The 16,927-nt window shown below is 43.5% G+C and overlaps 1 protein-coding gene across 3 annotated transcripts in view; it reads right to left on the bottom strand.

The window, feature by feature from the left end:
- The window catches only part of LRP12 (LDL receptor related protein 12), a 78,981-nt gene that overhangs the window by 9,350 nt on the left and 52,704 nt on the right, over positions 1-16,927 (bottom strand). For all 3 annotated transcript variants that reach the window (XM_073590170.1, XM_073590169.1, XM_073590172.1), the window contains exons 6-7: positions 11,214-12,306; positions 10,150-10,282 (exon numbers count right to left, since the gene is read on the bottom strand). In XM_073590170.1, coding sequence (XP_073446271.1) covers positions 10,150-10,282; positions 11,214-12,306 — 1,226 coding nt within the window. The remainder of the gene's footprint in view (positions 1-10,149; positions 10,283-11,213; positions 12,307-16,927) is intronic.

Raw genomic sequence — 16,927 nt, forward strand, 5'->3', positions numbered from 1 at the left:
AGGCCTAAATTTTGAAATCTGACCACTGTCACTTGATGTGGTTATAACTCTGGAACGCTATAAACAGGTCCCGCTAATTCTGAGAATGTTTTTTCGTGACATATTGTATGTACATTGTGAAAGTGGTAACATTTCTTCAAAATTTCTCGGGTCTATTTGTGTGAAAAAGAAAAAAAAAAATCTATATAAAATTTGGCAAAAAATTTGAACATTTTCACAATTTTAAACTTTTAATTTTTATGCCGCTAAATCAGAGCGTTATGTCACACAAAATAGTTAACATTTCCCACACGTCTACTTTACATCAGCACAATTTTTGAAACTTTTCTTTTTTAAATTAGGAAGTTATAAGGGTTAAACAAACAAAATTTACAAATCCTTTTTTTTTTTATTTTTTTTTAGGGACCACCTCACATTTGAAGTCACATTGGGGGTGTATATGATAGAAAATACCCAAAAGTGACACCATTCTAAAAACTTGACTTTTTCAAGGCAAAATTGGCTGGAATTGAGATTGGACGCCATGTCGCATTTGGAGAGTCACTGATGTATCTAAACAGTTGAAACCCCCCCCCACAAGTGACCCCATTTTGGAAACTAGACCCCTCAAGAATGTATTTAGATACATGGTGAGCACCTTGAACCCCCAGGTGCTTCACAGAAGTTTATAACGTAGAGCTGTGAAAATTTAAAAAAAACAAAAAACAAACAAAAACAAAAAAACAACAACACATTTTTCCCTCAAAAATCATCCTTTAGCATCATTTTTTTTTTATTTTAACAAAAGGTAGCAGGAGAAAATGGACCCCAATAATTGTTGTGCAATTTATCCTAAGTTCGCCGATACCTCATGTGTGGAGGAAGACCACTGTTTGGGCGCACGGCAGGACCCGGAAGGGAAGGAGAAAGGTTTGACTTTTTGAAAAAAAAATTGACTTGAATAGAGAGTGGATGCCATGTCACTTTTGGAGGGCCCCTGATGTGCCTAAACAGTGGAAACCCCCCTCAAGTGACCCCATTTTGGAAACTAGACCTCTCAGGAACTTATCTAGATGTGTGGTGAGCATCTTGAACCACCAGGTGCTTTACAGAAGAGGTTTATAACAGAGCTAAAAAACACAAATGTTTTTCCTGCAAAATTTTTCTTTTAGCCCCAAATTATTTTCTCAAGGGTAAATGGAGAAAATAGACCTCAGAATTTATTGTGCATTTTCTCCTGAGTGTGCCAATACCCCATGTGTGGATGAAAACTACTTTTGAGGCTCAGTGCAAAGCTCAAAAGGGAAGGAGCGCCATATTACAGTGAAGATTTTACTATTATGGTTTGAGGGTGCCATAACCCAAAGGGAGAGCCCCTGAGTTGCCAGAATAGTAGAACACCTCATAAGTGACCCCATTTTACAAACTACACCTCTCAATGAATTAATCTAGGGGTGTAATGATCATATTGATACCAAGGGTGTGTCACAGAATTTTATGCCATTGGGCAGTGTAGAAAAAATAATTACTTCAAATATAGAAGAATCAGATGGCTCTCACCTATAAAAATCACTGTTTATTCCAACGGTTAAAACAAAGACGTCGGGAGGATGGGAGCGGGCGTACAGGAGGCGACGGCCGTAGAAGCGCAACTTCAGCGCGAAACGGCCGTCGTCTCCTGTATCTCTTCTATATTTGAATTTATTGTGGCTTGTTTTTTGGAGAGGCACTCGGATCTAAAAGCTGGAGCAATAGTCGCTGAACATATGTACTTGGCTTGATTGACTGGCACCTGTGTTGAGGCTCAGATTCCTCATTGTGCAGACTAGTGTTTCTCTGGTGTGCGGAAAAATTACATTTTTACAGCAAAAATTTTGTTTTAGCCCCAGATTTAACATTTTCGCACAAGAAGTGGGTAAAATTGGCACCAGAATGTGTCCCACAATTTCTGCTGAATATAGAAATACACAATATGTGGCAATATAGTACTGCTTAGCCATACGGAGAGTCTCGGTAGGGATGGAACGCTATTTGCCTCCTGGAGCGCAGATTTTCCTAGAATAGTTTGTGGACTCCATATACAGAGCTCCCTAAGTACTAGAGAGCAGAATCCCCCCCCCCCCCCCCCCCCCAAGTGACCCCATTTCGGAAATTATACCCCTGCCAAATGTGAATGCTAAAAGTGGTTTATGCACATTGGGGCTTTGTGCTACTAGTAACGTGGAAGCCCCCTACATTTCTGTTGACAGATGACAGACCTGAGTGGGGACTTTGTGGACTGAGTTGAAGCTTTTATTGGGAACATTTTTCATAAAGTTTATGATCACATTTATCAGGCACTCTACGCTGAGCACATACTTTAGGGTTTCCATCTAAATCTCTGAGCTACGTGACAGATGAAACCCCTGAGGGATCCATTCAATATAAGGAGGTAGCAGAGTAACTGCACTCCGTCAGGCCTCTGTTCAGCGTTGTCCTTCCTTTCTGAGGTGCACAAAACTATGACGGATTGCGTTTTTATGCACGCCGAAAAAGACGGACACCGCCAGATCACAGGTCCCATGGCATTCACAGTGCCTCCATCAGCCTGATTATAGGGAATCTTCCGCTGGCGGTTCTGACTGAACCACGTATTTCCGAGACTTACACGGAAATCCCGGTATAAGCGCTCAGTGTAGAGCACAGGATAAATGTGCGCCAAGCCTTAATCCGATCTTTGGGAGGCAGAATGAACAAATCCACAGCAGGTGAAGAATTAGTTTTATTTTTTACACCGTTCATCGTGCGGTATAAGAGATTAGGCGACTTTATTCTTTGGGTCGGCGCGATTACAGTGATAGCAGATTTACATTGGGTTTTTATGTTTGACAGCTGTCACACACTGAAAGACGTTTTTTTTTTTTTTCAAGAAGAAGTTTTTGCATCACCACATTTTGAGAGCTATAATTTTTCCATATTTCAGCCCACAGAGTCATGTGAGGGCTTGTTTTTTTGCGGGACGAGCTGACGTTTTTATTGGTACCATTTTCAGGCACATGACATTTTTTGATCGCTTTCTATTCCGATTCTTGTGGAGGCAGAATGAACAAAAGCCAGCAATTCGGGAATTTTTTTTTCCCTTCGGGTCAGCACAATTACAGCGATGCCACATTTAAATAGTTTATGTTTTGGTGCTTTTACACAACAAAAAAAAAACTTTTACAGAAAATAATTATTTTGGCATCGTTTTATTCTGAGAGCTATAATTTTTAGTTTTCTGCCGATGGAGATATATGGCGGCTTGTTTTTGGCAGAACAAAAGGGCGCGTTCAATGATACTATTTTTATTAACGTTAGTCTTTTTGATCGAGTTTTATTTCACTTTTTCCAAGTGGTATGATGATAAAGTACTCAATAAATTTGCTACTTTGTGCTTTTTTATGGTGTTCACTGAAGGGGTTAACTAGCGTGAAACTTTTATAGATCGGATTATTCCAGATGCGGCGATACTAAACATGTGTACTTTTTTGTTTATTTTATTTACCTAGTCCCTTCATGGGACTTTCACTTTTTTCACTTTGATTGCAGGCATAATGCATTGCAGTGCATTATACCTATGCTGAAAGCTTCTGACACCATGCTGCGAGCATGGTTTCAAAGGCTTTCCATAGCTTGATGACCCTGGATCACCATGGCAACAATCGGGCCCCGCGGGGACGAAGATCTGAAGGCAGAGGGAGCTCTCCCTCCCTCCTGAACACTGCGATTGTGCTTGATCGCAGCATTTAGGGGGTTAACATCCAGGGGCGACGCCGACAGTGCTCCTGGCTGTTAGTGCAGACGCTAGGCCACCGGCAGCGCTGAGCTCCTGCACTGACCGGGTGGGAGATGCTGATATTTCAACATCTCCTGTGCGATTGTGCTGTGATCGGTCAGTCAGACTGACTGATCACTGCGTTCTGGGTGTGGGGACGACAGCACGGGTCCCTGTAGTTCTTCCAGTGCCTCTCAGCTGTCAGACACCTGTCAGCACGGAACTGTCACTGCGCACATGCAGTAATAGTTTAAATGCATGATGGACACAGTCTGTCCTGGGGTGGGAACTGACACCCAGCCATGACGGACTGTCTGTCACTGGACACTAAGGGGTTAAACAACCTTTTAACTAGTTCATGACAATTGTGTAGTGGCATGTCATTGGCAGGCACCAGCTATATATTCTAGCTGACACCCTGCAGAAACACCCATGATTAGTGCTAGTGCCAATTGCGGGCGTTTAACCCCTCTGATGCAGCTGTGAACAGCAATCTGGTTAGAGGGGGAAGGAGCGCCTTTTTAGCTCCGATCGGCACAACGCGATTGTGAGTGTTGTGCCAATGGTCTCCATGGTGACCGCAGGCTGAAAGTTTGGCAGCGGGGTCATCCAGGTACAGTGGCCTGTAAGCTCCTGCACTGATTAGATCAGCGATCAGGGCAGGTAAAGTAAAAAGTTAAAAAATAAATAAATAATAAAGTAAAATAAAAATGCATATATTAAATGTAAAAACAAATAGAAAGTACACATATTTAGTATCACCGTGTCTGGTACAACCTGATCTATAACACTGTCCCACTAATTACGCTCTTCAGAGAACACCATGAAAAAAATAAACATGTTAAAAAACTAAGCTTTTTCCATCATCTTGCTGAACAGAAAGTGGGAAAATTGCGATCAAGAAGTGGAATGTAAATAAAAATAGTATCGCTGAAAACGTCATCTTGTCCGGCAAGTTGCCGCATAGCTCCATCAGTGGAAAAAAAAAAAAAAAAAAAAAACTTATAGCAAAATAAACCAATGCTAAAACAATTCTTTTTATAAAATTGTTTTTATTTTGTAAAAGCAGCAAAACATAAAAGATATGAAATAATACTGCCATCGTACTGACCCGAAGAATGGAAGGTGCCTTATCAATTTTACCACGCTGTGAACGGAATATATATATATTTTATATGTCAGTGTCTAGCTGCAGCAATGAGACTCATGGGTCTTTCCCACCTGGTAATCAAGTTCCTGCACAGACTGGATTAGGAGTAAATCCTTCAATAGGAGAACAAAAAGGAAATCCAGCAAGAACTCAGCAAACCAGGGTTGGAGTAAAATGATGCTTTTCTTTATTTCTTAAACAAGGTTAAGAAGACGACCCATAAGGATCAGGAACCAGAGTGCATGGCAGAAATAAATGCAAATGGGACTACGCGTTTCGGCGACCTAATCCGCCTTCTTCACGGTCCAAACCGTTTGGACCGTGAAGAAGGCGGATTAGGTCGCCGAAACGCGTAGTCCCATTTGCATTTATTTCTGCCATGCACTCTGGTTCCTGATCCTTGTGGGTCGTCTTTTTAACCTTGTTTAAGAAATAAAGAAAAGCATCATTTTACTCCAATCCTGGATTTCCCTTTTGTTCGTATATATATTATATTCCGTTCACAGTGTGGTCAAATTTAGTCACCAAATAATATTTTCTGGACTATAAGACACTTCTTTCCTCCAAAAATGTGGAGAAAAATTGGGGGTGCGTCTTATAGTCTGGATTACCTGCTCTGGCTGTGGTGGGGAGGTGGGTGAGCGGCAGTGGTGGCGTAGAGGGGCACAGGAGGCTGGAGTCGGCAGCTGCAGCTTACTCCTGTGCCCGCTGATCGAGAGAAATAAATATTCACTGCATTCCATGCTCATGGGAGTGGAAAGAAGTGAACATTCATTGCTCTTTAATAGTAGACACGCTGTTAGCCGCATCTGCTGGCTTCTTGCAGTTGTAGGGCTCTTGCATGTCCCTGCTACTTAAGGGAGTCAATAGGCGTGGAATGCAGCGAATATTCATTCCCTTTAGTAGTGGGCACATGTGAACGCCTGGCAGCTGCAGGAAGCCGGTGGCCGCGGCTGACAGAATGTCCGCTAATAAAGAATATTCACTGCTCTCCACATACATAGTCCAGGCGTGGAGAGCAGCGAGTATGCTGGCGCAGCTGCCCTTCGGCATGTAAGCAGAGCAAGACGTCACTGCCATGCGCTGCTTACAAGCTTAACCTCTTAATGACCGTCAATACATCTGTTAACTGACCTGAGATATAAGAGAATAGCATCCCCATACAGGTGACAATCCAGCAGCTATCGGCTGTACACTATAGCTGACAATTTGCTGTATCACAAACGATCAGTGTTGTCACCATCCATATCTGTTTAACCCCTTAGATTCTGATGTAAATAGTGACTATATCATAAAAATGTTTAAAACAGTGTGGTTTCTCCCTCTATCCCCATCGACACCCTGAGATCATGATTGTGTGGTCCTTATGTTTGACATGGCAAATCATGAGCAAATAGCGGCCTTAGAGTCTGCCGGCTACACTAACCTGTTCAAAAGTCAGCGACGTTTAGATGGTAAAAATCAACTTTTTCATTCCTATCATGCCACATTGTCTTAATTCCTGAAACGCACCTGAAGGGTTAATAAACTACCTGACAGCAGTTTTCAGTATGTCAGGGGGTGCGGTTTTTAAAATAGTATCACTTTTGGGGGTTTTCCGATACATAGGATCCCTAAAGGCACTTCAAACCTGGACAGGTCCCTAAAGAAATAATTTTGTAAATTTCTTTGAAAAAGTAAAAAAATTGCTGATACATTTTTAAACCTCCTAAAAGGCTAACAAAATAAAATAGCATTTTACAAATGGTGCTGATGGAAAGCAGGCATGTGGAAAATTTTATTTATTAATGTTTTGCTATGGTATGACCATTTTGATTAAAGTGATAATCATTCAAAGTTTGAAAACTGCTATTTTTTTTCATTTTTGTCAACTTTCTGTTATTCTTTATAAATAAACACAAAACATATCGACCTAAATTTACCATTATCATAAAGTATAATGTGTCTCGAAAAAACAAACTGAAAATCACTGGAATTTGTCAAAGTGTTCCAGAGTTATTACCACATAAAGTGACACTGGTCAGATTTTTAAAATTTGGCTCCGTCACTAAGGCTGGGTTCACACGTAGCGGAACTCTCGCGGAAATTACTGTGAGAATTCCAGAATTCCATTCCACGGGAAAATTGCATTTTAAATTCCCACGGAAAAACTAGCATTTTGCAAGCGTAATTAGCTTGCAGAATTGCTAGCGTTTTCCAAGCGATCTGAAGCATCGCTTGGAGAACTGATTGACAGGTTGGTCACACTCGTCAAACAGTGTTTTTACTGCCTATGCAGCATCAACAGTAAAAGATAGAATGTAAAAAATAATAATAATAAAAAAAAAAAAAAAATATTGTTATTCTCACCTTCCGACGTCCCGCGCTGCCTTCCCGCCTCTCTCCACGCTCCCGATCCCAGTAATCCTTTGCGACAATTACCGCGATGACGTCTGTTCTCGCGGGTTCGCGGTCATTCGCGATGACGTCGCGCGAATGACCGCGAGACTTCATGATCCCGCGAGAACGGACGTCATAGCTCGCAAAGGCTTACTGGGACCGGGAGCATGGAGAGAGGCGGGAATTCTGCGCGGGCGTCGGAAGGTGAGAATAACAATATTTATTTTTGATTCTATTTTTTACAGGGATATGGTACCCAAAGCCCGGAGGACAGTCTCCTCTCCTCCGGACCGTCGGTACCATCCACAAATGTTCTGCTTACTTTTCGCATGGTGTGCACAGCCACATGCGGAAAGTAAGCAGAACAATGCATTCCTATGGGTGCGGGATCGCCGCGACTCTGAAATTAATGAGCATGCTGCGTTTTTTACCGCAAATAGATTCCGCCGCGGTAAAAACCGCAGCATTAGCACAGCATTGCGGAATCCCATAGGAATGCATGGGATGCTTATTTTTTGCGTTTTCGCGGCAAAAATCGCACGGTTAAAACCGCCGCGGAAACGTGAAAAAAACGCCACGTGTGAACTCAGCCTAAGGGGTTAAAGCAGCTGCTGGCATTGGAACAAGACTCTGCGAGAGAGTGAAGGAAGGCAAGTATAATGGTATGTGTTTTTTTTAAAATGTTTTTCTGATGGGGGCCAATCATACCAGGATAGAGATGAGGATATTATAGTACAGAATTTACCACATTTTTGCTTAAATTTTTTTTCTAATTTCCTCCTCTAAAACCTTAGGTTCATCTTATGGTTCGATGTGTCTTATAGTCTGAAAAATTTGGTAACTAGTTTAAAGGGCATAAAAATTAAAAAAGTTTGAAAATTGCAATATATCCGCCAAGTTTCCGATATTTTCGCCAATAGCCAAAAATATAAAAATCGGCCTAAATTTGCCACTACCATAAAGAGCAATGATTCATGAAAAAAAAAAAAAATCTCAGAATCAGTGGGACCTGTTGAAGCGTTCCAGAGTTACCACAAAGTGACACTAGTCACTGGTCATAAAGATGAAAACAGTCACGGGGATGTAGGGGTTAATGAACATAGCCTAAGGCCTCTTTCACACTTCAGTTTTTTGCATCAGTCAAAATCCGCCAAAAGGATGGATGGCGGATCCGTTTTAGAACTGATGACAACGGATGCCACCCATCCGTTTTTTTTGATGGATCCGCAAAATGAAGAATTTTAAAGGAATCGCAGTCTGGAAAGAGAGAGAAAGAGAGAGAGAGAGAAAGAGAGAGAGAAAGAGAGAGAGAAAGAGAAAGAGAAAGAGAGAGAAAGAGAGAGAGAGAGAAAGAGAGAGAGAGAGAAAGAGAGAGAAAGAAAGAAAGAGAAAGAGAGAGAGAAAGAGAAAAAGAGAGAGAGAAAGAGAAAAAGAGAGAGAGAGAAAGAGAGAAAGAGAGAAAGAGAGAGAGAGAGAAAGAGAGAGAGAGAGAAAGAGAGAGAGAGAGAGAGAGAGAGAGAGAGAGAGAGAGAGAGAGAGAGAAAGAGAGAGAGAGAAAGAGAGAGAGAGAGAGAGAGAGAGAGAGAGAGAGAGAGAGAGAGAGAGAGAAAGAAAGAGAGAGAGAGAGAGAGAAAGAGAGAGAAAGAGAGAGAGAGAGAAAGAGAGAGAGAGAGAAAGAGAGAGAGAGAGAAAGAAAGAGAGAGAGAGAAAGAGAGAGAGAGAGAAAGAGAAAGAATTTTTTTTTTTTTGTCCGGCACCCCAGAAAGAATTTCGGGTTAAATGAGTGTCTGGAGGATCCGCCAGAGAAAAAAACGTTGCAAGCTCCGTTTTGAAATCTTTGAGGATGGTGACGGACAGCAACTTTTGGTGGATCCTCAAAAAAAAAACGGATGCAACGGACGGCAATCAGTCACAATCCGCCACTAATGGAAGTCAATGGGGAAAAAAACGGATCCTCAAAAGAAAATTGAGGATCCGTTTTTTTTCAAAACCTGGCGGATTGTGACTGATTGCAAAAAACTGAAGTGTGAAAGAGGCCTTACTATGTGCCCATGATCAGGATATAACAGCGTTTTGGATGCAGCGTATTTTCACTGCATCCAAAACGCTGTGTTCTAATCACGCAGGTAAACTCGCATGTGTTCAATGAACCATGTGGATTTACCGCATCTAATGAATGGCTGTGTGTGAGACTACGCTGCAGATAACATGCTGTGGCTCATAAACCTGCACCGCGGATGAGTTTACACAGCGTTAAATGGGAGCACAGTGAGCATGGGCTTTCTATAAATCCCATCCACTGTGGCTGTACTGTAGAACGCAGCTCAGGTGAGATGTGTCCAAACCGCTGCTCTTCCCTATTGTGCACACATAGTCTAAAGGCCCCGTCACACACAGCGATATCGCCAGTGAGAGCGCTGATTTTGTGACGCCACAGCAATCTCGCCAGCGATATCGTTGTGTGTGACATGGATCAGCAACCGTGCCGGGTATCGCTGATCGTGCAGGATCGTCCTGGGCCGGTTTTTGATCATTGGTCTCCCGCTGGCCAGCACTCATCGCTGCGTGTTGCAGCAGGAGAGCAACGGTCAGCGACGCTGCACGCTGGTTTCCAATGTAAACAGGGGGTATCTAGGAGCCGTGCGGCTCTTAGTTACTCACTGTTTACCTTGGAAACCAGCTTGCTCGCTGGTCCTGATCGCTGGCGAGTCTGTCTATGTGACAGCTCACCAGCGATCAGCCTAACGATGTCCCAGCGATCCCATCCATGCCGGATCGTTGGTGGAATCGCTGGAACATAGTTATGTGTAACAGAGCCTTTAGGGTCCTAATGAATTCAGACATTTACCTGGTTTGGAGAGCAGACCGGAAAGTCCTCCACTGGTGGGATTAAGCCTTGAGCAATCAGTTGGCCATAAGATGGAGGGGCTTCCCGTCTCAATAAATCAGCCTCCACGCGTGAAAGTTGGGTTTCAAAGGACCTTTAAGAAGGAGAAAAACCAAGAGATAATAAAAAACAGCCCCAAAACATCAGACTAAGGGGCTATTACAGCTACATGATGGCGCATACTCTGAACTGAAGCAAGTTGCTGAGCTCTCCATAGTGGTGCTTGCATGTCCCCATCTATTGCTGTGCCTGGGGGAGGTCATGTGTAACCTTCGGCCGATGTCACAACACATCAAGCGGTACCGTACCTCCAAGGCAGAGCCCTGGCAACAGGATACCGGGTACAGAAGTTCCTAACCCATATTTTCGATTCATGCCCTTTTCCTTTTGGGGGATGAAGGGTGGTTAGAGGTGAGCAGGAATTAAGGCTGGGTAGGAAAGTAGTGGTGGGGAAAGGAATGAGAGGGAGCCTACAAAACAGTCAGACCCTACCTGGGATGTGGGGAAAAAACAAAACCAAAAAAACAAAACACAAAAAAGACTAAGGCTCTGTGCACACGTAAGCGTTTTTTACCGGCAAAAACGCTTAAAAAACGCTTACAAGAAGCATCCCATTCATTTTAATGAATTCTGCACATATTGATGCGTTTTTTTCCGCGAAAAAAACGCATTGCGGTAAAAAACACAGCATGCTCATTAATTTTGCGGAAAAATCCGCATTTTTAACTATTTTTTATGAGACTGGGGATGCTCCGGAAAAAAAACAAGCGTTTTCTGAGAAGGAGTCCGGTTTTCAGTCAGGAATTTTCTGCATACGTGGGTACTCATAGCCTTAATGATATTTATTCCCTATATTCGTCACATTAAATCTGATTTGAAAAAAAAAAAAACAAAAAAAAAAACAAACCTGATTCAACCTACATCGATTTTTTTTTTCATAAAAAGAACAAAAATGTACGGTAATTGTAATAATAATCATAGTAATAATAATAAAATCTAAAAAATGGTGTTTATGAAATACTTACCTGCGCTCAAACATGCGTAGCGAGTAGAGCTTGCAGGTACATCCCAATGCAATCACCAGAAGTAGCCCACAGATGAGGCTGCCAATCACCGCCGCGGTGATGACCCGCGTGGGCACAATTACCGGACAGTTTTCCTCGTCGCTCCCGTCACCGCAGTCGTCTTGAGAATCGCACACCCAACTTTCAAAGACGCATCTGTTATTTTTGCAGTGAAAATTTCCTGGCTGGCAAAAGAAGCAGTTTTTCTCATCTGAGCCATTGGGGCAATGGTTTTGGTAATTACAGCGGTCAGAGCGCGGGTAGCACACCCCATTTCTGGAGCAAGGGAATTCATCTTTTTGGCACATTGAACAGTTCAACTCATCCCTTCCATTGGGGCAATGCCAGTAGCCATCGCATCGCTGCTGCTCAGTGTAACAGCCCCAGTTACCCCCGCAGGGAATCTCCCACGGGAGACAGAAACCGTCCACTTGGTAGGTGGCATTGAATCCTCTGGCCGCATTCACCTTATCAGCACAAAAATGGACCCGGATTTGCCCCGACGAGGAGACCACTGTAAGTGGAGTGTGGGAATCGAAAGCGGTTAAAACTCGCAAAAGTTTACGAGTGTTTTCCTCCAGCCCATCGTAAATTTTTACATAATCGCCATAGCCGGTTCCATCCAGCTTGAAGTCTGTAAAACGCAGAATAACCTTCCGGCGATCCCCGGTGTCAATAAGCCATGTGCAGTTGCTGCCTGGTGGGTAGAAGTCGGGGTAGTTGGGGGAGCTGAATGCACCGTAGAAGTATTTCAGTGACTGCCCACAGGTAGGCAATTCACAATCAATCTCATCTCCCAAGTCCAGGCAGTCAATGTTCCCATCACATTTCACAGAGTTAGGCAGGCAAGTGTAGGCTTTGGTGAAACGCGACAGGCACTGAAACTGACTGGAAGCACAGGGCTGAAAGGCCGCCTCTGTGGGGCGATTCAGCTTGGCACACAACTTCTCATCTGAACCGTCCCCACAGTCGTCCATGTGATTGCATTTTAACGTTTCGGAGATACATTTTCCGTTGTCACAACGAAATCTGCTCCGGTCGCATTTTTTCTTTCCTTAAAATAAAAAAAAATAAATTAATTAAAAAAAAAAAAAACCTGAAAATTGATTTAATAAAATAGTTATTTTTATTCTGTGTGTTTTTCTATAAGAAACTGGAAGATATTCTAAAGTATATTTAGAGACAGTTCCAGTAGGTGACGTGCAAAGACGGTCCTAATAAAAATCTTTTGTAAAAGGCAAGCAATGCGATAAAATGGCATCCTCACCGCTTCTACCACATCTACCTTATGTCCAGGTGGGATTGCTACCTCTGCACCCCCCAATAGTATCACCAATTGATAACATGTAGCCAAACTCACAAATAGTCACCGGCTATACGTTTGCTATACCGCAGACTGCCTCCCACACTGCACAGGATTGTTTCAGATCAGCTCCCTTACACTCATGGAAGCACAGCAAGACTCTATTGTGCAGCTTCAAATGCTTTACTGACCTGATCCCTTTGCCAGAGATGGGGTCCCTAGGAGGTGCTCATAAAGAGCAAAGTTTGTGGTCGTAAGCTGGGTAATTGATTTTAAAGTATTTTGTTTATACACAGTATAGTAATGTATGGCAGTCGGAAGGAGGCCAAGAGGGCACTTTGGGTCACTGAATGGGCTAATGGAGCCTCATGTACATATTTAGTGCACATGTTAGAAGTTGTAGGCAGGTTCTCTCCCCATTAGTACATATTGGTGGGCTGGCCACTATCCCATCCAATCCAGAATTGTTGTGGAATGGCACACCAGACAAAGCTTCATGGTGAAACACCACAAAATTCAGATCCAAATACAGTCCCTACATATGCAATTAATACTTTTGGTGAGACTCCAGAAGAACAGAGTAAATAAAGCAACATTTGAGGATTACAACACGCCTTCATGAGAATCCTGGAGTCTCAACCTGAATGCCTAATGAGCAAGAGAAAACATCGGTGATGGGGTAATAGCCTCAAACATGCAGACCATTACGAGTCTATGGTATGGTGTCTGTATGGCAACACCTCCTGGACTATTATCCCTCTTCTTTCTAAGAATCTTGAGGTCAAACCTTAAAATCCTGATGAAGTAGTGTTGTGAACCCGAAACGTTGCTTTAATCTACTATTGCGATAATAAAGAACAAAAGAAGTCAAAGCAACATCTCGGGTTTACAACAAATCTTCATCAGGTATTCAATTTGAGACACAGGAAGAGAAGAATGGTCCAGAGGTGTTGCGACTTGGGACATCAGATTGGTTTACACATTTAAGGCTATGACCCTATGATCACCGTTTCCCCTCTTCTGCATGAGAACCCTGGTGTCTCAACTTGAAGGCCTGATGAAGGGTTGGTGTAAACCTAACACATTGATTTCGGCCGTTCTTCTGGATCCTCACAAAAGTGGATTTGGACTTTGTGTTGCTGAAAATAACCTTTCATGATGTAAAATCTGCTTTAAAAGCAGGGAGTCAGGTTCTAGTAATGTGCATTTTCTATACTGGCAATTCAGCAGGAAACTTGAATGTTGGCCGTCAGTGTAAGAGAATGGTCAGTCATAATATACTGAGCGGCCATGTTGTCTCTAGCAGCCATTTTGTTGAAAGTTAGAGAAGATTCAACTTTTACAAAAGAGCTGATAAAATGTATTAAATGGAGGATGGAAAATGAGATCATGTCTCCTAGCAACCTCAGCCGATGTGCGTAGAGGAAGATTGGATCAATCAATAGGATCACAGGTCACCAAATATATGGCCAGTATGCTTATACGTGATAGTGTGGTAGCGAAGAGTAGAGGAGTTAAAATGTCAGGATGTAAGAATTTAGGGACCTAGACTGGAGACAATGATAAGATTTTAGGACAGTAGCCATAGATACCAATGACTTATGGGTTTTAGTGTTGCTTGAAGAAATGTTAATTAATATCTTCGTATTATGTCATTATATTCTCTTTTCTAAACCACGTTTCTGTAGATTACCATGAAAACGCCTTAGAATTATAATGTTAACGCCCTCTGCGGCAAAATGCAGCTTTCTTTGTTCTGATAATGTATAAGAAGCCCCTGTTACTGTCGATCGGGGCCATTCCATCGCCATCATGCCACCGTGCCTCACCATGGCCAGGGCACAGAGCCTTATCACCGCCAGACCTCCTAGCAAATCTCTGCCCGTCTGAATTCCTGTTTTTGCCCGCATATTCCAGCTCCTCTGTTATTCTGTATCTGTTTTGCCGTGTATCTCCGAATAAACTTCGACCTCAGCTTGATAAGAGATCGTCTGTGGAACTTCTTCCCGACTCTTCCAGCTCTCAGTAGGACTTTTTCTTACAAGTGGCGAGCCAGCCAGGAGAAGCAGCTCCGGAGAGTGGCCTCCAGAAGAACCTTTGTGGAAGAAGCCGCAGATGAGGGCTTGGAGGTGGGAAGAGGAAGAGAAAAAATAAAAGAAACGCGTATGGCCATACGTTAAACCGGTCAAAGGAAGCCAGCCTGAAGGAGAACCTCTCGTGATCGCTCTGAAACCGCCTGCCCGATTTTTTTTAATAAAACCACGGACAAAGAAAAAGACTATAAAAAGATGAGTAACTAAGAAGAAGCTATCTACAAGGACGTGAGAATTTGTTGTGCCGGGTAGCAAGAAGCTTTAAAAGGGCGTGGGGAGACGCCTGGCAAGCTAACGAGTGAGGCTGGAATCACGGCTGCACCTCTTTTGATATCTGGTCGACCCAGCCTGCAGGAGGTCTTCCATTCGAGAGAGGTGTGAGTATCTAACTTTGCTTAAATTGCATTTGTTGATACTAGGACAGAGTAAAACTCGTCCTTGTAGACCACTGTAAATATGGAGTGGTTACGGAAGCAGGCAGAGAAATATGCTGGCACACCCCAGCTGGAGGGGGTTAATGTGGAAACCACGTGGTTAAATTGTATGCGATGGTTTACCACAGAGAACAGGGAACTAGATAGAAAAAATTCGCTAGGTTAAGCTAATAGCCAAGTAGTGGCTTTGTGTAAGACAGTCATAACCTTTGATCAGGCTCTTGATAAATAGTCTACACAACAATATATTAACATGATCACCCGGGGAGGGGCAGCATATAGGGAGAGATCAGAAAAGCTGAATGAGATGCTGGAGCTAGCAGCGAAGCACAGAGAGGAGGGGTGCGAGCAGCAGCAGCTGAGAGCAGTTATGTCACAGATGGACACTGCAGCTTCGAAACACAGTGCTGATGTAAATACACTTGTAGACTGGAGAAGAGTTAGGAGAATGAGTGAAGTAGTACATAACAAGATATAGTGTCCCAACAGCTCCAGCTTATGCAGATACAGTTGAGGAAAGATATATTGTCCCAACAGCTTCAGCACATGCAGACCCTAGGTTAGGTGTGAAGCTGCTTCAACCCCGAGAAAAATATCCCTGACCAAATGTTCCTGATCCATCTTAAATTTATAAAAAAATTTGCCTAATTGGGAGGAAAGTGTTTTGTTAGGACGATGCAGTCCGAGGTGAAGGGTGATGAGTCTAATGTTTTTGCATGCCATTCACCTCGGGGTGTATCTGCTGATTAGGGGAGGCCAGGAGTTCCGGGGGGGTATGCGCAGCTGCTGAGAATGGGCAGGTCCCGTTCGGCAGAGCCCCCACAGGATCCTATGAGAGGTCCCCCCTTGTGTTATTTTCGTGGACATTTAGGACGTTAGGCGTTTTTGTCCCAACCTTGAGCCAGGGATTGCTCCCCAAGAACCCCGGGCACCATTTAACCCCCAACAGACCCGGGAGTTCTCTAGACCACCTTTCGGAGTTAGACCTCCGTATCCAGCAGTGAATGACCCTAGGCAGTATCAGCAGTACAACGGTCTTCAAATGGTTAACCCAGTCTCACAGGAGCCTTCTGCTCCTGCTCCCTCCCCAATAGCTTTCACTCATCCGCTCCCGGAGGTCCATGCTATTCAGGGAGGGGTCACTCCTCCTCGTCCCTATGCTCCGCTGATTAAGGAGCTGCGGGAACATGAGGACCGGACCCTGACCAGGGATCTCTTTGGGGCGGAGGTGGCAGCTGTTGGACGGAAGCCGTGTCCAGATGGGGATGATGGATTTTTCGGACTTCCCACGGCAGGTAACACTGATTGATGGAGTGCTCCCCCTGTTCCCCTTACCCTCCTTGCCCCCCTTTCCCTGGGCAAGGACGGTAGACCTTATGTCAGAGGGAGAATGGAGGGGCTGTCTTGGGAAGACATCCTCATCGATACAGGAGCCTCAGTTTCAATAACACGACACAAATTGCAGTCACCCCCTGGACTGCCTGAGACTACACTTTTGTAGAATTTGAGGACTCCTGTATTCAAGCAGTAAAAAGTCGTCCAGTAAACCTGAGATTTCAGGACACAGGGGGATCGAAGCAAAGGGGTCTTCGATGCGCTTTTTGGGTAAACCCACAGTTACGGTACACTATTTTGGGAACTGATGTTTTGGGAGCAATGGGAATTGTTGTTGATTTATGTAACAAAGTCTTGTGGCGGAAGAAAGAAGCCACTATCTGTTCTGTAATTGTCCCTGTAGAGGAGGAGGAGTGTCATAAATTACCCATTGCTAGCTTCGGATTAGGTGCTAATGAAAATGTTGAAAACACTGACAATGATGCTTTAAAGAATGAATTGAAGCAAAAG

The sequence above is a fragment of the Dendrobates tinctorius genome, unplaced genomic scaffold (genome assembly GCF_039654945.1).
Source record: "Dendrobates tinctorius isolate UK_male_01 unplaced genomic scaffold, ASM3965494v1 ptg000116l, whole genome shotgun sequence".
NCBI lineage: Eukaryota > Metazoa > Chordata > Amphibia > Anura > Dendrobatidae > Dendrobates > Dendrobates tinctorius.